At 42.9% G+C, this 22,887-nt stretch overlaps 1 protein-coding gene across 3 annotated transcripts in view; it reads left to right on the plus strand.

Moving 5' to 3' along the window:
* The window catches only part of rttn (rotatin), a 422,229-nt gene that overhangs the window by 73,317 nt on the left and 326,025 nt on the right, over positions 1-22,887 (plus strand). For all 3 annotated transcript variants that reach the window (XM_070888469.1, XM_070888467.1, XM_070888468.1), the window contains exons 13-16: positions 339-451; positions 2,336-2,462; positions 4,266-4,391; positions 17,433-17,549. In XM_070888469.1, coding sequence (XP_070744570.1) covers positions 339-451; positions 2,336-2,462; positions 4,266-4,391; positions 17,433-17,549 — 483 coding nt within the window. The remainder of the gene's footprint in view (positions 1-338; positions 452-2,335; positions 2,463-4,265; positions 4,392-17,432; positions 17,550-22,887) is intronic.

Below are 22,887 nucleotides of genomic sequence, written 5' to 3' on the forward strand. Positions count from 1 at the left end.
ATTATATTACCGTTTATAAAAGAAAAAGCGTACATCAGTTGTAACTCTGTGTTGTATATTTTCAAAACGGTTTAGACATGATAAAATCAGACTTTTTTATGCAAATGTTATAACATTTACAGATTTGCTATATACACGAGTACTTTTTAAAAAAGGGATTCCATCTTTGGCACTGGAGAGTTAGAGAAGCCAGAACACCTACACATCACCGTCCCAGTGTGACATCCATGTGAAAATAATTCGGCAACTTTTTTTGTTTGCTTCCCATTGTTGAATAGTGATGGTTTTTGGAACGTAAAAGGAATCATCTTGACCGAATTGCATTTCTCTCTTTGTAGGGTGAAAGGAATCTTCTGGACCTGATTGAGTTAGCAGACCAGGCTGTGATCAGCCTTCCCTACCATCAGCACCTACAGTTGGTCCAGAAATATATTGAAATCTGCTCAGAAATGTAAAGAGTGGGGATTTCTCACATCAAGTTTACATCTTCCACTAATAAACCTAGATGCAGGATCACACCCAGGACAGATAAAGCTCTTTTTCTAAATGCTGCTTCTCAGCAATAGAACCCAAGCAGTGCTCACTTTGATTCATAGAATGTGTTCAAACCATCTTCTTGGAATAGTTTAGCAAAGCATTGCCAAAATTGAAAATGAATATGATTTGTTTTGGTCACATAAATGTTGACAGTAGTTGAAGGAATGGTGCTCTTCAGTGTAGAGTGAGTGGATGTCCTAAGACATGCAGATCTTTAGGTTACTTTATTATTTCATTGTAGATGTCAAAACAGTTTGCAATGTCTTTTTAAAAGAAAATTGTTTTATATCTATTCAAAACGAATTAATTAATTATAAATTTGCTCAATTATTTTTCATGCATTTTTGGCACTAATTATTGAATTAAATTGTCATAATAGACCCTTTCATCTCTATAGATTTTATTTGTTCCTTGCCCCAATTTTTGCGGATTTGTTGGTTTCAAACTCTCAAGACCATTCTCTTAGCTGAAAGGATGGATAGGCCCCTGGTGATGCTACATGATGTGGCCACCAAAAGCTGTGGTGAAACAAACCAGCTTCCTCCTGTCCACCTCTTCCTGCCCCCTTCCAGTGGAGATCTGGAAAGTTTAGTTTGCTGATAAGACTTCAATACTAATATTTCAGTTATTCAGATATTCTATATTAAATTCAAATATAATTCCACATCTCATTGAACTAAATGTTCTAAGCTTTTTCAGGGACAATGTGATGTTGGAAGCTAAAATGGAAATGTTGCCTAGAGTAGTGTCTTTTGAATCACCATATATTCTTTTGCACAATTTTATATATTTTTTAAATAAATAGCACCGTTTCCATGTTGCAATTAAAATAGGCATATAAAGATACAGGGCCATAATTTGCTGCCAAAATAAGCGAAGATAATGGCATCTTTCATGTGCAAATGGTAAGCAACTTCAAGCGAGGGGGCAGGTGCGCAGTTAAACTCAAATATCCAAAAGTTACTGCTCGAGCTCCACCATTGGCTTTGCAAAAACGGCATCTCGCTGTCTGCCTCACTATTGAAATGTATCATAATGAAGTTGCTGTATTTGCACAGTAGATACAAACTAAACTCACCACAAAAGGTTGAGTCTTGTCCGTTTCAGTCTAAGTACTCTTAATCACAAGTGTTAATTATTGCCAAACAACCTCTCTGGCACTCAAAAATTAACTATTACAAACGTGGAGTCTCATTCTTTCAGATTTAATAGTTGTTGGAGATTTTAAAAATGTAACATTTTAATGCTTTTTGTTTTACTTTTCCTTTGGATTGAGAGAGAGAAAAAGGAGACAATCATCTTTCCCTCATTTCTGTTCCTGTACCTGATTTGGTATTGAATTCACCCACTCTAATTTACACTTCCTTCTCAGTTCTTGCATTGTTAATTTCACAATCCTTCAATCTGATTGGTTAAGGAGATAAAAGGTTGCTTTCCCTGTTCACCCAGGTCCCAGATGTCCTGTTTCACTTACTACAACATTATCAGCTCGCACTTTCAGCAACTTGCCATGCAAAGAATGTATAAACCTAAATGTGCAAGGGCAAATCTTATTCATAGCAGATGCCACTGGATGGCTTGCCATAACAAATTATGGCCTGACGTAATATTCAGGAAAACTTTGGTGAAAGCGTATTATATGGAAACAATTTCCTATACGAATACTTTTTTTTTAAAAAAAAAAAGCTTCTTTTGAAATATCAGCAGCTGTCATGTTTTATTATGGTTAGAAAGGTGATGTACCATGTATGGGAAACCCTGAAGAATATTGTTGCTGTTTGTATTATTTTTTTCACAGTTCCAAATCAGCACAAGCCAGCCCAATACTTCAAGGAGAAAGTCAGAAAGTGTTCCTGAAACTTTTGTCTCATACCTTGCCAGCTATTAAAGCCGAGTCTTATCGCTGCTCCTTAAACCTTGTAAAGGTGAGCTACTAACAACTTTGCTCTGTTTACTAGTTGTAGATTTTACTTTTACTAATATATAGATGCATTTAAGGGGAGGCGAGATAAACACGAGAGAGAAAGAAATCGAAGGATATGTTGATTGGGTGAAATGAAGTAAGGTGGGAGGGTCCTCATGTGGAGCATATACATCGGCATAGACCTGTTGGGCTGAATGGCCTGTTTCTGTGCTGTAAAATTTTATATAATATTTCATGGTGTGTATTGGCTGAAGCTGTGGCCAGGCAAACTGTGCTGGGGACAGGCGGGGGGAAAGCAGGAGAGTGGGGCCAAGGCAGGCCAGAGAGTGAATGTCACAAATTAACCAGTGCCCATTAGACAGCAAGAGAGACGAGAGCTGAGGCGGACGGGTAGGGGGGGGAGGGGGGGTTGTAATGATGGCAAAGGCTGCTGGCGGAAGGCCCAGGCACTGAGGAACAGAGCCTGCTGCCTGCTGATCTGTGAAGGTAACTTGAAACTTAGCTGTGTTTTTGTATCTGTTGGGCTGGCTGTGAAGAATGAAGCCAAGAGTTGTCATGTACCTCGGAACATTTTTTTTAAACCAGTGAGAGATATTGGAAACATTGTAACAGAGCTCAGTATGAGTTGACCCTGAAGCAATCAAAGCTGAGATGAAGAAATAACTTGAGTGTGACACCTTTCAGGACATCTCAAGAAAATCACAGCCAATGAATTACCTTTGGAATGTAGTAACCATTGTTACGCAGCCAATTTGCACAGAGCAACGTCCCACCAACAGCAATGAGATGAATTACCAAATAATGTGTTTCTGGTGGTGTTGGTTGAGGGCTAAATGGTGGCCCAAAAACCGTAAGAACTCCTCTGTACTAACTCAAATAGTGCAATCCGATTTATTTTGCATCCACTTGAGCACGCAGACAGGGCCTCCGTTCTTATGACTCATCCGAAAGATGGTATTTCCAACAGTAGAGCCTTCCTCAGTACTGCATTGAAGTGTCAGCCTAGTGATGCCCTGGTGTGAGGCATGAACCCTAAACCTTCTGACTCGAGCGAGAGTGCTACCATTGAGAACATAACATAAGAATTAGGAGCAGGGGTAGGCCATATGGCCCCTTGAGCCTGCTCTCCCATTCAATAAGATCGTGGCTCAACTGCACTTTCGACCTCAACTCTGCTTTCACGCCCGATTCCCATATCCCTGGAATCCCATAGAGTCCAAAAATCTATCTATCTCAGCCTTGAACATGCTCAACGACTGAGCATCTATAGCCCTCTGGGGCAGAGAATTTTAAAGCTTCTCAATCTTAGTGAGGAAATTTCTCCATGTCAGTCCTAAATAGCCTACCCTTTATCCTAAGACTATGCCCCCTAGTTCTAGACTCTCTCCAGCCAGGGGAAACAATCTCTCAGCATCTACCCTGTCAATCTCCCTTTGTAATCTTTTATGTTTCAATTAGATCACCCCTCATTCTTCTAAACTCCAGAGAGTATGGACCTATTCTACTCGATCTCTCATATGACAAAGTTCTCATCCCAGGAATCAATTTAATAAACTTTGTAACACCTCTAAGGCAGTAAGATAAGATGAGCTTAAAGCCACAAGAAATTAATGGATTACTATTACTAATGCATGCAGTTCTATCAGAAGAAGGTTTTATCATAAACATAGTATAGTAATTTTATGGGTAACTATTAAATTTTTCTCGAATATTGTTCGAGTACCATTGGCTATCAGATATTGATATGTAGATGTGGTCTCTTATTTGAAACACTAATTATTTTTATTTACCTTTTCTTATAAAGGATTGCTTGGGAATCCATAACGTTACCAAGCCAGTATCATCAATTTCTCATGGTGTTCATTTCCTTCTCTATCCTCGGGTTTTGTATGAAATATGTACATTTGGCCTACAAGACTCTATAGAGCAGGTACTTGTTTAATTCTTTGAACGATTATATAAAAATTAATGGAGCTGCTTTTTAATTGGGGTGGGGGAGGAATAACGTGACAAGAGGGGAATCAGAATGACAAAGCACAGAAGGTGGACATTCAACCCATTGTGCCTGTGCTGACTCGTTGAAAGAGCTATACAATTAGTCCCACTCCATTGCCCTTTCCCCACAGCACTGAAAATGTTTTCCCCTTCCCAAGTCTGCCCCGCCACACAATACTGCCCCCCGGTTATCAAAATCCACGACGAGGCCTTGGACAACGTGGACTATTTTCCATACCTGAGAGCCTACTATCAACAAGGGCAGACATTGACGACGAGGTCTAACACTGCCTTCACTGTGCCAGTGTAGCCTTCGGTCGCCTGAGAAAGTGTGTTTGAAGACCAGGACCTCAAACCCGGCACCAAGCTCATGGTCTACAGAGCAGTAGTGATACGCGCCCTCCTATATGGCTCAGAGACATGAACTATGTACAGCAGGCATCTCAAAACACTAGAGAAGTACCACCAACATTGCCTCTGCTAGATCCTGCAAATCCATTGGTAGGATAGGCACACCAACGTCAGTGTTCTCACTCAGGCCAACATTCCCAGCATCGAAGCATTGACCACACTCGATCAGCTCTGCTGGACGGGCCACATCGTCCGCATGCCTGACACGAGACTCCCAAAACAAGCGCTCTACTCAGTTCCAACACGGCAAGCAAGCCACAGTTGGACAGAGGAAACACTTCAAGGACACCCTCAAAGCCTCTTTGGAAAAAGTGCACCATCCCCACCGACATCTGGGAAATTCTGGCCCAAGACCACCCAAAGTGGAGGAAAAGCATCCGGGAAAGCGCTGAACATCTTGAGTCTCTTCGTCGAGAACAAGCTGAAGCCAAGCATCGACAGCAGAAGGAGCACGTGGCAACTCAGGCACCCTAAGCTCCTGTTCCTCCAACCACTGTCTGCCCCACCTGTGACAGAGATTGTAGGTCCCACATTGGACTCTTCAGTCACCTGAGAACTCATTTTTAGTGTGGAAGCAAGCCATCTTTGACTCCGAGGGACTGCCTAAGAAAAATAAGTTTTATCCAATTCCCTTTTGAAAGTTACTATTGAATCTATTTCCACCACCCTTTCAGGCAGTACATTACAGATCATAACATTTCTGTTCCTCTTGCCTCTGGTTCTTTTTCCAGTTACATTAAATCTGTGTCCTCTGGTTATCAACCCTTCTGCCACTGGAAACAGTTTCTCCTTATTAATTGAACGCCTCTATTAAATCTTCCCTTAGCTTTCTCTGCTTTAAGGAGAACAATCTCTCACGTAACTGAAGACCAACATTCTTGCTACCATTCTAATAAATCTACTCTGCACCCTCTCTAAGGCATTAACATCCTTTCTAAATTGTGGTGCCCAGAATTGGACCTAATATTCCAGCTGAGAATTAACCAGTGACTTATAAAGGCTTGGCATAACTCCCTTACTCTTGTATTCTGTCTCGGTTTACAAAGCCAAGGATTCCATATGCATGTTTACCAGCCTTCTCAGCTTGTCCTGCCACCTTCAAAGATTTGTGTACGTCCACCCCCAGGTGTCTCTGTTCCTGCACCCCCTTTAAAATTTTACCATTTAGTTTATATTGCCTCTCATTCTTCCTACCAAAATGTATCACTTCACAATTCTGTGTTAAATTTCATCTGTCATGTGCCTGCCCATTTCACTTAGCTGTCTTATGTCCTCCTGAAATTTTCTGCTTTGAGCGCTGCAAACCTTTTAAGTACCTCCTCTTTGACTATTTTTATCCTATCCAATGTCTATACTATTTTGTCCTTTTACTGGTACATTGGCAGTATCTTCTTTATTGACAACAGATACAAAGTACTCATTTAGGGCCCATATTTGGCCCTCCGGTTTTTTCGGTGCACTAACGGTGCGGCGACTTTCTGCTCCCAAAACGACGCCGAAAATGTAGCTCCGTATTCTCCCTGCTCTGTGGCCTCTCCCATGGTTTGTGGCGTGGTCTGTCCATTAGGGGGTGGAGCTAGAGCCCTGCGTGAGAAACAGTGCTGGCAGCTCAGCGCATGCGCACCGGAGGTTTCCCGCATGCGCAGTAGCTCCTGCCCCAGCTAGAAGTCCCTGGGAGAAGTCCCAATCCTTGGAGAGAGAGCCGGTCCGTTCTCCCGCCCCTATCTCTGGCTGAGTGGCTGGCTGGCCGGCAAGGCCCGCTGACTTCCCCGGCCAGGAAGGACTTGAGTTTTATTTTTTTATTTATTGATGGTTGTGCTTTGTTTTGATGGGGGTGGGGGGACGAGAGTTTTGATATGAAGGTAGGACTTAAATAATTAATAAATAATAAAAAATAAAACTTCTTATTGTTTTTTATGCTTATTGAATGTTGTTTTGAAGGTATTTAGTGCTTAGTGCTTTGCAAGGTCCTCTGTGCTTCCCTTCGCCGCTCCCTCCCCCCGCCATCTCTGGCTACTTGCGCTGATCCCTTAACTCTCCGCAAGGGTTTTCTGTGCGGCCACAAGTGGCCACATACGCTGGCCTAAGTTAGTTCGGAGCAACTATTAGCTGTCCAAACTGGCTTAAATGGCCAAAACAGGCGTAGGTGGCTCGTACCGCCCCCTTTTGGGCGAAAAAAACCTAAAAAAAAATCTTAACTAACTCACTTACACTGGCGCAAATTAAATGTGCAGAATGGGGATTTTTAAGACACTCCAGAAAAATCAAGTTGCTCCAAAAAAAACAGAGCAACTCCTGGCCAAATTTGGGCCCTTAGTACCTCAGCCATGCCCTCTGCCTCCAAAGAAGATCCCCTTTTTGGTCCCTAATCGGCCCCACCCTTCATTTGACTGGCCTTTTACTATTTGTTTATAAAAGACTTTTGGTTCCCTTTTATGTTAGCTGCCAATCCACATAAATGCTGCTCTTATTTCCTTTTTCAGTTCTCTGTACTTTCTGTATTCAGCTTGGTTCTCCATTTTATTATGAGCCTGATATTTATCAGGTTTCCTTTTTGTATTAATTTTAATCTCTATATTTTTAGTCATCCAGGGAGCTCTAGCATTGGATGCCCTTCCTTTCTCCTCATGGGAATGTGTCGAGTCTATACCTGAACGATCATCTCTTTAAAAGCCTCCCATTGCTTGTTTACTCTTTTATCTGATAATTTTTGATTCCAAACCACCCGGGTCAGATCCCCTATCAACTCACTGAAATTAGCCCTCCTCCAGTTGAATATTTTCACATTTTATTGTTCCTTCTATTTTTCTATAACTACTCTAAAGCTTATGATATTGTTATCACTATTTCCCAAATACTCTCCCACTGAAAGATGCTCCACTTGCCCCACTTCATTCCCCAGAACTAGATCCATCGCTGCTGTCTTCCCTGTTGGGCTGGAAGCAAATTGATCAAGGACTGGACAATAAGGTAATAGATAACCATGGCTGCATTGCCTGAAGTGGTGACAAGAGAGGTTTAGAAATAGAAGAGCAGTAAGCCAAGGGGGACCTACTGCTAATAAGAAAAATAATTCAACTTCAACAGGAAATTACATAAAAACTGAATCAATATTTCTTTGTTGGCCAATTTATTCTGCTTAACCACCTGAGCCATATAGAGCTGATTTTCATGACTGCTTGTATTGTCTGTCAACAACAAAAAGGAAAATGACAAATTTATTAAATATAGGCGACAGTAAGTGAAACACATTGTACCAACAAAGAATGTAGTCCATAAAATGAAAGAAATAACGATAGGTGGCAATAATAAAATTCTAGGATGCCAAGCAACACTTCTGCATAGAAACAGACTTTCCACTTCACATCGCCCATCTAAGGACCATCTATCGCCCAAAACAGATCTCTATCGCCCATTTTCATGAAAAAGTGGAAACTAGGCCCAAAACAGGTGCCCACTTACATTGCCAAAATGATCGCCCACACAAGGCCCATCCCAAGTTTTGGCACCTAGCATGCACTTCGCTGGGCTGATGCAAGGCCCAAAAGATCGCTGAGAAATAGTTGCTTTTACTGGGCTTTACAGAAGGAAATGTGCACTACGGATGTCATTTTGAAGATCGGAGGAAGGCTGGAGGCAACAGAAAAGAAGGAGCTAAATAGTTGAGAGTTATTTAGAGAGTTATTTAAAAATAATTCTACTCAATATTAGATCCGGGTATATAAAGTAGATATTAGTTATTTTGGAAATAGCTTTTATATAGTGAAATTATTAACTGATATTGTTGGGGCCTATTAAACTTACTGGTTGGTATACAGCGTAGAGAGTACAGAGTACAGTGATTAGAGAGTAGAGAAATTATTTTAAATTAGTGAAAGTAATTATTGATAGTGATATGGGGCCTATGCTTTCCCTGCCATTACTTGTAACTGTTCACACACTGGTTACTGAAAGGATCAATCGAAGAGATGGCAGAGTAATGCGTAGACGGAGACGAAGACAGAGGAGGCGACCGTACAGCCAACGAAGGTACTTGGAAAAGCAATCTTACCTGAACTTGTCTGAAAACGCTTGTCTTAGGAGGCTGCGATTCCGGAAGGAGGTCATCGATGAGATATGTCAACTCATCAAGGGTGATTTGCAGCCTTCCAGTACCATCAGAACTGCACTGTCCATTGAGGTGAAGGTTACTGCTACCCTAGCCTTCTACGCATCGGGATCTTTTCAGGCTTCAGTTGGTGATATCTGCCATATCTCTCAGCACGCTGCATTCAACAGGTGACTGAAGCCGTTTACGCTCGCAGGATGGACTTCATAAGCTTCCCAATGTCCAGGGAGGCACAGACCGAGAGGACTTTGGGTTTCTACAGGATATCACACTTCCCCAAGGTACAGGCAGCAATAGACTGCACGCACATTGCCCTGAAAGCACTCTTAAAGAACGCGGAGGCGTTTCGTAACAGAAAGGGGTTCCACTCCTGAAATGTGCAGCTTGTTGACCACAATCAAATAATCCTGACAGTAAATGCTACATTTCCTGGCAGCATCCATGATGCGTACATCCTATGTGAAAGTGCTATCCCTGACTTGTTTGTCAATCAGCCAGAAGGTCACAGTTGGATGCTGGGGGATAAAGGATATGGCCTTGCCAGTTGGCTCATGACCCCTCTGCGTAATCCTGTCACTGAAGCACAGAAACATTACAATGAAAGTAATAGTGACACGCAACATCGTTGAAAAGACAATTGGAGTCCTAAAGCAGCGCTTCAGACTCCTGGATCATTCTGGAGGCAGACTACAGTACCACCCTGACCAGGTCGCAGAGTTTATTGTGGTGTGTTGCATGCTGCATAACCTAGCTATAAGGAGAGGACAAGTAATGCCAGATTGGGCTGCAGGTCCACTTCCAGAAGGAGGGGAGATAGAAGAGCCAGCCGGCGAGGATGAGGAGGAGGACGAGGACACAGGCGAGGACATAGGGGAGCGCAATCAGCCTGGCGATATAGCACCGGTACTACCACCCCCCTCCCAAAGACTAGTGGCAGTTATACGGCTGCTAAGCCGTTGCATCAGCAGCTCATTAATGAACGCTTTGCATGAACTATCATTGTGGATATTCAAATGTTCATTTACAGTTAGGGTTAATCAAAAGTTTCATTTGCGTGGGGTTTCATTGTTGTCTTGCCTGAACTGGCCTATCATCGGCATTAATGCTTACTTTAAGTAAAGTTTAAGTAAAGTACTGCTACAGTAAAAGAATAAACAAATAAGGATGAATAACTGTAAATTTGTTAACTAATGTAACTGAGAAAATTTGTTGAATTAAAGATTTTTTTTTTATTAACAAAGACAACTAACGAATTAATTTTTAAAATTAACACCCTCCCTCCACCTCCCCACCCTTCCCTCAAATCCCAATGAACCTTGAACAAAACGTTAACAATTTTCCAACAACAAAAAACAATTCAACAATGGAAACCCCCCCCCCCCCGCCCTCCCTACCTGTGGCCACGTTTCCCTCTAGGTCCTGTCCCACCCTGTGTTCTTACCCCACCTGCCCGTTATGGTTTACGCTGACCGACACGAACAAGTTGTTGAAGTGTGGGACGGCAAGACTTCCTGTCGTGGTGGAGGTGAAGGAGTGAAAGTTGAAGCCTGAGGCTCCACTTCAGTCAGGAGGAACTGTGTCCTCCGTACTCGCTTGCGTGCTCGGGGTCTCGCTGTGAGCACGCAAGCAACACCTTGGTGTGCAGCCATCACGCATGCCGAAGGGCATTGGTTGCGGCGGTCTGCTCATGAATGGCCGCAAGCTCCTCGTATTCTGATAAAATCTGCACCTGAGTAGAGCCGCCACCTGTGCTCCTCTGCTCGGCTCGATTGATAGATAGCTTCTTCTGTAAATGATAAGATAACATTGCATGGCATGAGCTAATGGAATTGCTAATAAACATTTTAGATTGACAGATTTAAATGTTCGATTAGAAATTTGCATTGCATATGAACAATATTTCATATAAAATTCAACTTAGTGTTAGGTTGCATAAATTAATTTATAATTAAAATGAATTAATACTATAACGAAATGACATTCAAGATTCCAATTAAAATTTGAATGCATTTAAATATTACATATTTAAAATATAAAATGCAACTTACTCTGGCTGTTGCCAACAAGCTGTTCCATCTTTTCCTGCACTGGTCAGGTGTACGTACTTCATTCGAGGCTGAGATTAAGACATTGGCAATCACTGCCCTTATTTTCCGATATGCACGGGATGGAAGTTTCCTATGCCCACCCCGTGTCAAGTCAGCCCACCTGCCACTTATTATGTTAACGAGTGCCTCGTTGGCCTCTTCACTAAAGGGTTTAGCCCTTTTCCTCTCTCTATCTCCCTCCATTCTTTCTTTTATCTATTATATCTATTATATTTCAATATATTTCAATATATTTCAATATATATTTATATATATTACATAATATATTATATTGTATTTTTTAATGTGCAAAAAAATAATTATAAGTCAATAAGAATAATTATTTTTCAATCCGAATCACTTCCACCAAACACAAACAGCTCTTCCTCTCCCTTCCTCGCTCCCTTCCCCCCCCCCCCCCTCGCGCTCTCTCTCTCTCTCTCTCTCTCTCTCTCTCTCTCTCTCTCTCTCTCTCTCTGAGCTTCTGAGCATGTGTGATGACCCCTGACCCCTCAAGACTCGGCAAAGAAACTCAGCCACAAAAAGAAATCCCACACATGCGCAGAATAGCGTTGCTAGGGAAGCTTTTTTTTTTGACTTGCGTTTTTGGTGGGCGATCGTGAGGTCACCGAAAAATCACATCGTCCGTGTGACATCGCCGGGGTAAGGCCGAGTGGAAAATCGCAAAAAAAAAATGGACCTTGTGCCGCGATCAGAAAAGCCAAGACTTCCCACATTGCTGGAACATGGCCCATTTTTTAGGGCCTTAGCCACCTAGTGGAAAGTCTAGCCCATTGAAAATAGGAGCCATTCAGCCCTTCGAGCCTGCACCACCATTCAATATGATCATGGCTGATCCTGTATCTCAACACCATATTCCCGTTTTCTCCCCATACCCCTTGATGCCTTTTGTGTCTATAAATCTATCTATCTCCTCCTTAAATATATTCAGTGACTTGGCCTCCATAGCCTTCTGTGGTAGAGAATTCCACAGGTTCATCACACTCTTGAGTGAAGACATTTTTCCTCATCTCAATCCTAAATTTCTTACCCAGTATCTGGAGACTGTGACTCCCTGTTCTAGACTTCCCAGCCAGGGAAAACATCCTCCCTGCATTGAGTATGTCCAACCCTGTCAGAATTTAATACGTTTCAATGAGATCACCTCTCATTCTTCTAAACTGTCGTGAATACAGGCCTAGTTGACCCAATCTCTCCTCATACGACAGTCCTGCCATCCCAGGAATCAACCTGGTGACCCTTCGCTGCACTCCCTCTATGGCACGTATATCCTTTCTTGGGTAAGGAGACCAAAACTGCACACAACACTCCAGGTGCGGTCTCACCAAGGCCCTGTATAACTGCAGTAAGACATCCTTGCTCCTGTACTCTCATCCTCATGCAATGAAGGCCAACATACCATTTGCCTTCCTAACTGTTTGCTGCACCTGCATGTTTGCTTTCAATGACTGATGTACAAGGACACCCAGGTCCCTCTGTACAGCGACACTTCCCAAGCCATCACAATTTAAATAATACTTTGTCCTTATGTTTTTCCTACCAAAGTGGATAACTTCACATTTATCCACATTATAATGAATCTGCCATGTGTTTGCCCACTCACTCAACCTATCTAAATCGCCTCGCAGCGTCTTTGCATCCTCCTCACAACTCACAATCCCACCTAGTTTTGTGTCGTCAGCAAACTTGGAAATATTACATTTGGTTCCTTCATCCAAATCATTTATTTATTTATATATATATATATATATATAAATATAAAATAAAAATAAATATATATATACATTGTGAATAGATCCCTGTGGTACCCCACTAGTCACTGCCCGCCACCCCGAAAAAGACCCGTTTATTCCTACTCTGTTTCCTGTCAGTTAACCAGTTTTCAATCCATGCCAGTATATTACCCCAATCCTATGTGCTTTAATTTTTCACACTAACCTCTTATGTGGGACTTTATCAAAGGCCTTCTTAAAAATCCAAATACACTACATCCACTGGTTTTCCCTTATCTATTCATCAGTTAAATTCTCAAAAAAAAACTCCAGTAGGTTTGTCAAACACGATTTTCCTTTCATTAATCCATGTTGACTTTGTCTAATTCGGTTGATATTATCCAAGTGTGCCATGATCACATCCTTTATAATAGACTCGAACATTTTCTCTATTACTGATGTTAGACTAACTGGTCTGTAGTTCTCTGTTTTCTCTCTCCCTCCTTTTGTAAATAGTGGGGTTACATTTGCCATCCTTCAATTTGCAGGAACTGTTCCATAATCTATAGAATTTTGGAAGATGACAGCCAATGCATCCACTATTTCCATGGCTACATCTTTTAGTATTCTGGGATGCAGATCATCAGGCCCTAGGGATTTATCGGCCTTCAGTCCCATTAGTTTCTGCAGCACTATTTTCTTACTAATAATCATTTCCTTTAATTCCTCTTGCTCACTAGCCCTTTGGTTCCCTAGCATTTCTGGGATGTTATTTGTGTCTTCCATGAAGACTGAACCAAAGTATTTAATTGTTCTGCCATTTCCTTGTTCCCCATTATAAATTATCTTGTTTCTGACTGTAAAGGACCTACATTTGCCTTCACTAATCTTTTTCTTTTTATGTACTTGTAGAAACTTTTGCAGTCGTTTTTTATGTTCCTTGCAAGTTTACTCTCATACTCTATTTTTCCCCTCTTAATCAATCTCTTGGTTCTTTTTTGCTGAATTCTAAACTGCTCCCAATCCTCAGGCTTGCTACTTTTTCTGGCAACTTTGTATGACTCCTCTTTGGATCTAATACTATCCTTAATTTCTTTTGTTAGCCATGGTTGGGCCACGTTTCCTTTTGTGTTTTTGCACCAGAAAGGAATGTATAACTGTTCCAATTCATGCATTCGTTCCTTAAATGTTAGCCATTGCCTATCCACCATCATGCCTTTTAATGAATATTCCCAATCTATCATAGCCAATTCATTCCTCATACCTTTGTAGTTTCCTTTGTTTAGATTTAGGACCCTAGTTTTGGATTGGACTACTTCACTTTCCATCTTAATAAAGAATTCAATCATGTTATGATCACTCTTCTCTGAAGGACCCCGCACAACAAGACTGTCAATGAACCCTTTCTCATTGCACAATACCCAATCTAGGATAGCCTGTTCCTTAGTAGGCTCCTCAACATACTGGTCTAAAAAACCATCTCGTACACACTCCATGAATTCATCTTCCATAGTTATATTACTAATTTGGTTTGGCCAGTCAATATGTAGATTAAAGTCACATACGATTACTGTAGTACCCTTATTAGATGCATCTCTAATTTCCTGTTTGATGCCGTCCCCTACACTACCACTACTGTTTGGAGGTCTATAGACAACTCCCACCTATGTTTTCTGTCCCTTGGTGCTCCTTAGTTCCACCCAGACTGATTCTACATCTTGATTTTCTGAGTCATTATCCTTTCTCACTTTTACTCTGATTTCATCCTTTACTAACAACATCACACCACCCCCATTTCCTTTTTGCCTGGTCTTCCTAAATATCGAATATCCTTAGATAATTCAGTTCTCAACCCTGGTCACCCTGCAACCATGTCTCTGCAATTGCAATTATTTCAAATCCGTTTACATCTATTTGCGCTGTTAATTTGTCTACCTTATTACAGATGCACTGTACATTCAGATACAATGCTTTTAGATTTGTCTTTTTAACATTATTAGACATCTTAACATTATTTTGTACTATAGCCCGATTTGTCTTAGCACTTTTTTTTTCTTACCTTGACCCTATTAGTGCACTCTTTTGTTTGTATGCTCTGTCCCTTCCTGACATAATCTGGTTATCCTTACCACAATCACTTTCCTGCATTGCTTCTTGTTCTTTTGTCTTTCGTCTTTCGCATTCTAGATTTCTCTCCACTGGGACCTCCTTTCCTCCCTTATTTAATTTAAAGCCTTGTCTACCTCCCGATTCGCTAGAACTTCAGTCCCAGCATAGTTCAGGTGTTGTCCATCTCCACGGAACAACTCTCTCTTTCCCGAGTATTGCATCCAGTACCCCACGAATTGAAACCCACTTTCCCACATTAACCTCTGAGCCACGCATTCATCTCCCTTATTCTATTGACCCTATGCCAATTTGACGTGGCTCAGGTAATAATCCAGAGATTATTACCTTTGTGGTTCTGCTTTTCAATTTAGTCCCTAGCTGTTCAAACTCTCTCAGCAGAACCTCTTTCTTAGTCCTACCTATGTCATTTGTACCTACGAGTACCACCACAACAACTGGATCCTCCCCGGCACCCCCACTCCAAATTCTTCTCCAGCCCGGAGGAGATGTCTTTTACCCTGGCGCCTGGTAGGCAACACAACCTTCTGGACCAATGCTCTCGGTTGCAGAGAACCCTATCTATCCTCCTAACTATACTGTCCCCCACTACAACCATCTTCCTCTTTACTCCCTGCCCCCCCCCCCGCCACTTGAATGGCTTTCTGCACCACAATGCCTTGGTCAGTCAGCTTGTCCACCCTGCAGTCTGCACACTTGTCCACAAGGGTTGCAAGAACCTCAAATCTATTGGACAAGTGTAGGGACTGAGGCTCCTGCAATCCTACCTCCTGGATCCCTGTACCTGCCTCACTCGCAGTCACACCCTCCTGTCCCTGACCACATGTCAATTCTAAAGTATTTAATCTGGAGTGTGTGGCTACCCCCTGGAGCAAAAGGTCCAGGTAACTTTCTCCCTCCCTGATATCTCGCAATGTTTGCAGCTCGGACTCCAGCTCCTCAACTCTGGGCCGAAGTTCGTCAAGCCGCAGACACTTACTGCAGATGTAGTCGCCCTGGACCAAAACGTCCAGAAGCTCCCATATATATTGCAGCAACACATCTCCTGTTTCCCCATTATTTTATTTAATGAATTAGTTTAGTGTTAATCAAAGTAATTTACCTTATATAGTTTATTAAAGTAGTTAAATAAATAAAGGTTAGTTTTTAGTATTTAGTTATATGTCATATGTTAACTTAAAAGAAAAACTTAGCCCACAATCACGACCAATCACTTACCTGCCTTACCTGTGATGTCACACAGCCGAGTTCTCACCCGGAGTCGTGCAATCTCCTGGGAGAGGCAAAAAGCCAGATTTAAAAACTCAGGCCACTTGGGGAAAAAAATCTGGGAAAATTTCTCTGACCCAACCAGGCAATCGAAACTAGTCCAGGAGATCACACTGCCTGTTTTAGATTCCTTGAAGTTGCAAGCTCTTATCCCCACTCTCTGGCCTCGGTCTGCTTCCGCTCAGGCACGCTGCCGCTCAAACTCTCAGGTTTGCCACTCTGAGCTGCTGCACTCCGTTTATTTGTTTTGATTTGTTTATTTAAAATATTTAATAATTTATTCAAATCCTGAAAGAATTTTTATTTATTCACTAGGGAAAAGTACTTCTGTGTTGGAACCAAGGGATATTTATTTACTGATTGGCTATAGAATCAATTGAAAATAAAGGGAGGTAGCATTAAACTAATCGAGAAACTAATTGATGGAATCAGGAGGGAGATATAAAGATTATTTCTTAATTGATTAGTTAGTTTTTAAAGAAGAGGAGAGGATTAATTTATTGATGATTTTGTGACCTTGTGTGAAAAGGTGAAGAGAAACTGTTGCTAAAGCAAAAATTGAAAATGCTAGATACGCACAACAGGTGTGTCAGCAGCTGAAAAGATGTTCTAAGATTTCTGCAATGTTAGCCTATCTTTTTTCTTTTCAGATGCTAATGCATCTGCTGTGTTTTTCCAGTATGTTATTTTTATTTCATATTTCTAGCGTTTGCAGTATTTTTTTCTTTGTATTTCTGAAGTAAATTATGGAGTCGAACAGGATCAAAATCAGTTTTCAATTATTTATTGAGTTATCAATCTTTTTATTGATTTTGTGAGAGAAACAGTCTACAACAGCTTGCAGTTATATATTTTTTAACATGGCAAAATGTCCAAAGATGCTTCACAATTGAGGGTCAGACTTGAGTAGGAGGGAGGTTATTATGCACAGGTTCCACTTTCACATGTATGCTGACAACACCCAGCTTTACTTGTCTATGTTCCAGCATGTGCCTTCTCTTCTGTCTTTGTATCACTCCCACCATTCAATCTTTGCAGCAGAGCCTTCAACTGTCTTGACACCATGCTCTGGAAAGCCAACCTTAAACCCCTCCACCTTGCTATCGCTTTCCCTTCCCTCAAAAGCCGCCTTAAAACCTATTTTGATTTTACCATATCTTGTTTTTTGTGGTTGATTTGCCAAGAATGTGTGAATCATTTTTTAAATTATCACTAACACTTGTTCCTCTATTGTTCTACAGGTAAACAGTGCTGCAAAGGACATCCTCATTTACTTAATGCAGGGGCACCTAGTTATGAGCGCCTTAAGCTGGAACAAGTTAATTGAAGCTTTATATCCTGTGATTCCAGTTCTTCAGGTAAGTTTAACTATATTCTGCCCTCTTGAGCATCCCTGATTATAATCACTTAACCATTGGTGGTCGTGCCTTCTGTTGCCTAGGCCCCAAGCTCTAGAACTCCCTCCCTAAATCTCTCCGCCTCTCTATCTCTCTTTCCAGCTGTTTACATTGTACATTAATGATTTGGACGAGGGGATTAAATGTAGTGTCTCCAAATTTGCGGATGACACTAAGTTGGGTGGCAGTGTGAGCTGCGAGGAGGATGCTATGAGGCTGAAGAGTGACATGGATAGGTTAGGTGAGTGGGCAAATGCATGGCAGATGAAGTATAATGTGGATAAATGTGAGGCTATCCACTTTGGTGGTAAAAACAGAGAGACAGACTATTATCTGAATGGTGACAGATTGGGAAAAGGGGAGGTGCAACGAGACCTGGGTGTCATGGTACATCAGTCATTGAAGGTTGGCATGCAGGTACAGCAGTGGGTTAAGAAAGCAAATGGAATGTTGGCCTTCATAGCGAGGGGATTTGATTACAGGGGCAGGGAGGTGTTGCTACAGTTGTACAGGCCCTTGGTGAGGCCACACCTGGAGTATTGTGTACAGTTTTGGTCTCCTAACTTGAGGAAGGACATTCTTGCTATTGAGGGAGTGCAGCGAAGGTTCACCAGACTGATTCCCGGGATGGCGGGACTGACATATCAACTGGGCTTGTATTCACTGGAGTTCAGAAGAATGAGAGGGGATCTCATAGAAACGTTTAAAATTCTGACGGGTTTAGACAGGTTAGATGCAGGAAGAATGTTCCCAATGTTGGGGAAGTACAGAACCAGGGTCACAGTCTAAGGATAAGGGGTAAGCCATTTCGGACCGAGATGAGGAGAAACTTCTTCACCCAGAGAGTGGTGAACCTGTGGAATTCTCTACCACAAAGTTGTTGAGGCCAATTCACTAAATATATTCAAAAAGGAGTTAGATGTACTAGGGGGATCAAGGGGTATGGCGAGAAAGCAGGAATGGGGTACTGAGGTTTCATGTCCAGCCATGAACTCATTGAATGGCGGTGCAGGCTCGAAGGGCCGAATGGCCTACTCCTGCACCTATTTTCTATGTTTCTATGTTTCCTCCTTCAAGACACTCCTTAAAACCTACCTCTTTGGTCACCAGCGCTAATTTATCTCAATACTCCTGTGAAGCTCCTTGGAATGTTTCACTACTTTAAAGATGCTATATAAATACAAATTATTGTTGTATATAATTGTGAAGTTGAGATTGTTCTGTTTTTAGAATCTTACATGAGATATACCACTTGGATTCAGTTTTGATCGGCATTCAAATGGACTTTGCACTCCAATGAACCAGAGTGTTTGTTTATTTGCCCAATACTTGGGGAGCTGTAGTAACCTGAGAAGCCTTGCCACTGTATTCTGCTTTGCTTCAATACATCATGTGTTGCCACATAATTGCCTCATCTTCGATGAGGGGAATTAAATGTACACTTTTGTTAGTCTCAGGTTGTAGAACAAGAGACAAATTTCATTAACATTAGAATTTGATTTCTGTCACAGAGCCAATATATTCCAGTAGGTTTCAGTCGATACTTGTGTAAGAGTTCCCCACTTACATTGATGTTCCTTTGCAGCAAAAATAAACTTGTGCCACGTTGCAGTGCATACATTTTACTGCAATGCTTTTTTTTCTGATTTTGTTGCAGCACATATAACTTGTGATGCATCAGTGAGCAAGGGTCAGTAGATTCATGGAGTTTTCTTTTTATGTGACGCATGTAAGTGGTTTTGCTCCTGATGGTTTCGAATCACCCCTCTTACAACAGTTCTAGACACCGGAATTATAGTCGTGAACAGCAATATACAGTCATAGACAGATCTTTTTGGTCTCAACCGTCTCAATGCTTTTCTTCAAGTTAAAGCACACACCTGCTCCCAGTAAAAACACACTCTGGTAGTGTAATACAAGCAAACACAGTACAACACACAGTGTGGCCCGTCTAAACAGGTCCCTAACGCAAAGTACCCACGTCTAAAACACCCCTGCTCAGACAAAATTGCACCACTGGATCTGTCTAACAGAATGTGCGTATGCTTATGATCCTTGCAAAAACCTCCCCACTAAAACCCCTAAGGCTTGGTTGGGACACACAATACCCTTTCACACTATGCAGTGGTCTTCGAGATGTGTGGGCTGGGATAAATGCTCATCAATTACCCCTCTGGCTTACTCGCTGCTTCTCCCGATGAGGTGTATCTTCTGGGTCTTCAAGTCCAGTCTCAAGGTCAAATTCCCAGTCGAAGTAGCAAGACTCTGGTGTTTCTTCTCTCCGTCCCAGAGTGCTCAGTCCTTGTGCGTTCAACGAAGCAAGCAGGCGTAGAAGAGGGGCGAGAGAGAGATGGTAGCCAAAACTGCTCTTATACTTGCAAAAATGCTTCTTCTCTCGCCAAAAATCCAACTGTCCTTCCCCTGATGCTGTGCAACTCAAAAGCAAAATCAAGTCTCTGGGCCTGTTCCTTTGTCAACTGGGCTGTACCTCAATGTGTGGCTCTGAGGAGTCTGTGGTTGAAAATCTTTCCTTTATCTTTCGATGGCCTGAAACCCTGGCCACTTTACTTAATGTCTTACTGATTGCAAGACAAAAGGTCTGTCGATCAGCCATTCCTGCCATTGATTCCTTGTCCACCTGATGTGTATTCCTGTGGGGCATGTTTGGACCTGCCCCCAGTCAGAGCTGTCTGCAGTAATAGAAAATGTGTCTAAGCAATGTCCAAAACTTTTAAGTTTTTGCTGTCGATGTTTTCACCGAATCTTACAGTCGCCCCTATGATAGTTCAAGAATCCTTCTGGAATATCAAACGTCTGCTGGTGAAAACACGTCGTGATCCAACCAACCCTATATACTTTACTTTTAACACGCCGAATACATCCCTTAAAATACAACATGACACACATTCGTACAACATATTTACAGAGAAAAACATTCAGGTTCAACCTTTAACCAAAGCCTCCCACTGACTTCGGAGAGCCTGGCTTCGCCTTTTGCAAGGCAGCCGCAACAAATACATTACAATGAGAAACTGGATAATTACAAGAGTGTGCGAGCAAATCCGGACCCATGGAGGAACTTCTACATTCAAACCAATGTCCCACCAGGACGGAGAATTTATCCCTTTAATTTCCCCTCCTGTGTTCTGGTTTGTCTGTTCCAATGTAAACTAATATTTCTGCGAGAGCTCAAAGGCTTTTATTAAAGTTGTGAGGTGTTCGGGCAGAAAAGGAATCTGATACCCGAACTGTGTGATGTACTACTGCCGATTATGGATTGTGTTGTTCACTGTTGTGTACCGTGGATGGTTCTGGGATTGGAAGGATGCGCTCTTGGGCCACTTGAACTTCGGTGTGGGGTTTGAAGCAGTAAGTCGTGTGGGTGACCGGACACCAAGTGTCGCGGTGCACCTGGTTATTGCAAACGGTGGGGCCCCATGGTACCTACCGCACGTACATCCCCTCCCGTAAGACACCAATGTTCTCCACTTTGTATACCGCCGCTGGCTGTGGTGCCCTACCCATCAGCGGCATATGCAACACAATTGTCATTACCGAGTGGTTGGACCTACCACAATCCACTGGGACTGGGTAAGCTTCGGAAGCTAACGGAGCTGACACGGACTCATTGAATTTTGATACGGGCTGAGCGCTGCAAGGTGCCAGTTGCTGACCCACGATGGTACGCGACCTTGCTGCAGGTTCTCCAAATTACTGCGTCTCTCGCCTAGCAACCAGGCACCGTACAACACGCACACTTCATTCATGGCTGCCTGTGCCGAGGCATTCCTATCCTCCTGTATCAATTCATTAACTGTTTTAGTATGTGTCTCCAGCTCCGCGCTGATCTCTTAAGTGAATAGTCATCGCCTGGTCCTTCTTTAGCTCTGATCCTACCACTTTGTTCCCTTCCCCAGGATCTTCTGCAGCTGATCCTTTAAACCGCTAATCTGCATCTGCAGCTGCACTTCGTCCATACTATTGACGAGGGATGTACTCGGCTAAATGCTGTAGCGACATCATTAAACACCCCTCGTCTCTGCCCCCCTGGACCAATATTATCGTACACTCCCATGTCGTACTACATTTTTCGACTCACATCCCCGTAACTGAGTTCAAAGAACTGGTGGAACATTTCTTTAATGCGCGCCTCAAATTCCCTGTTCCTCCTTCCACCACTTGTCCCAGCACACTTCATACCCCACCCCCCCCCCCCCCCCCCCCCCGCCATGTCCCCGTAATCTGTTGGTACATATCGTTCCCTAGTCTCTCCCAGTCCGCTGTCTGCTTACCCGTGTCCTGACTCAATTTCCAGAGTTACCTCCACCGTCCCAGGGGGATATGTCCCTTGTACTTCAAGCATACGTGCTTGCCCTCGGTCACCCTAACCCGTGTGGCTGTGACGTTCAGTCTGGGACACGGTATGGAAACCTCCCCGTATGTAAACCCGGCGTGGCTCGAGTATTTCGTCGAATTCGACCCCAGCCACCCTGGCCACCTTCCCTCGTGGAAGTAGGCTGCCATCCCGTCAGTGTCCCTTGTCCTACCCACCTGCGTCACAGTGGGTCCGTTTCCCCCAGTACATCCGTAGAGGAAGGATAACTCTGTGTCTCCTCTCCTGCTGTGCCCTATTCCGGCCAACATCCAAATCAGGCTCAGTCTCAGAGCTGTCTCCATTCTGTCCTCGGCTTCCTGCAAAACAAAACTAACAAGCACCTTGCTGTGAGAGGGCCTACCTCCACAGGTCTGGCTTCATTACAACTAACCAAAACACTTTAAAAGAAAACTATGCACAATACAACCTGTGCTGCCGGGTGGCCCTGCTAGGGTGTCTCTTGCCTGGGCCTTTTACGACTCCTGGTAGGCGTGTAAGGGGGCGTCCACGGCACCCTTGGCCATAGGATCCTGCTGCTCCTTCTTACAGCCCCCACCACGGGGTCCTCGCTGTCCCAAACTATGGGAGGAAGACCCGTGTCCATCATGCTGTTTACAGTGCCTTGGTGTTTCTTTCCTTACCCTTTCCCCCGGGTTAAACAACTTACACTGGTTCACGTGGAATCACTTTGTGCGCCTTGGAAGTCTAACTGTGTAAACCATGGGGCTTGCCTTATCCACTATACTGTAAGGTCCCATATACAGTGGCTCAAACGTCCCTGCGCGAGTGTAGTTTTGGACCATCACCTGGTCCCCTATCTTCCACTCGTGTGTTCTCTGGGGCTCGAGCAGCAACCGATTACTCCGGTGCTGCTTCCCCATGTTACTGGCTGCCTGCCAATGAATCTGCTTCAACCTCTCGTGC

Source organism: Pristiophorus japonicus, chromosome 1 (assembly GCF_044704955.1).
Source record: "Pristiophorus japonicus isolate sPriJap1 chromosome 1, sPriJap1.hap1, whole genome shotgun sequence".
NCBI classification, from domain to species: domain Eukaryota; kingdom Metazoa; phylum Chordata; class Chondrichthyes; family Pristiophoridae; genus Pristiophorus; species Pristiophorus japonicus.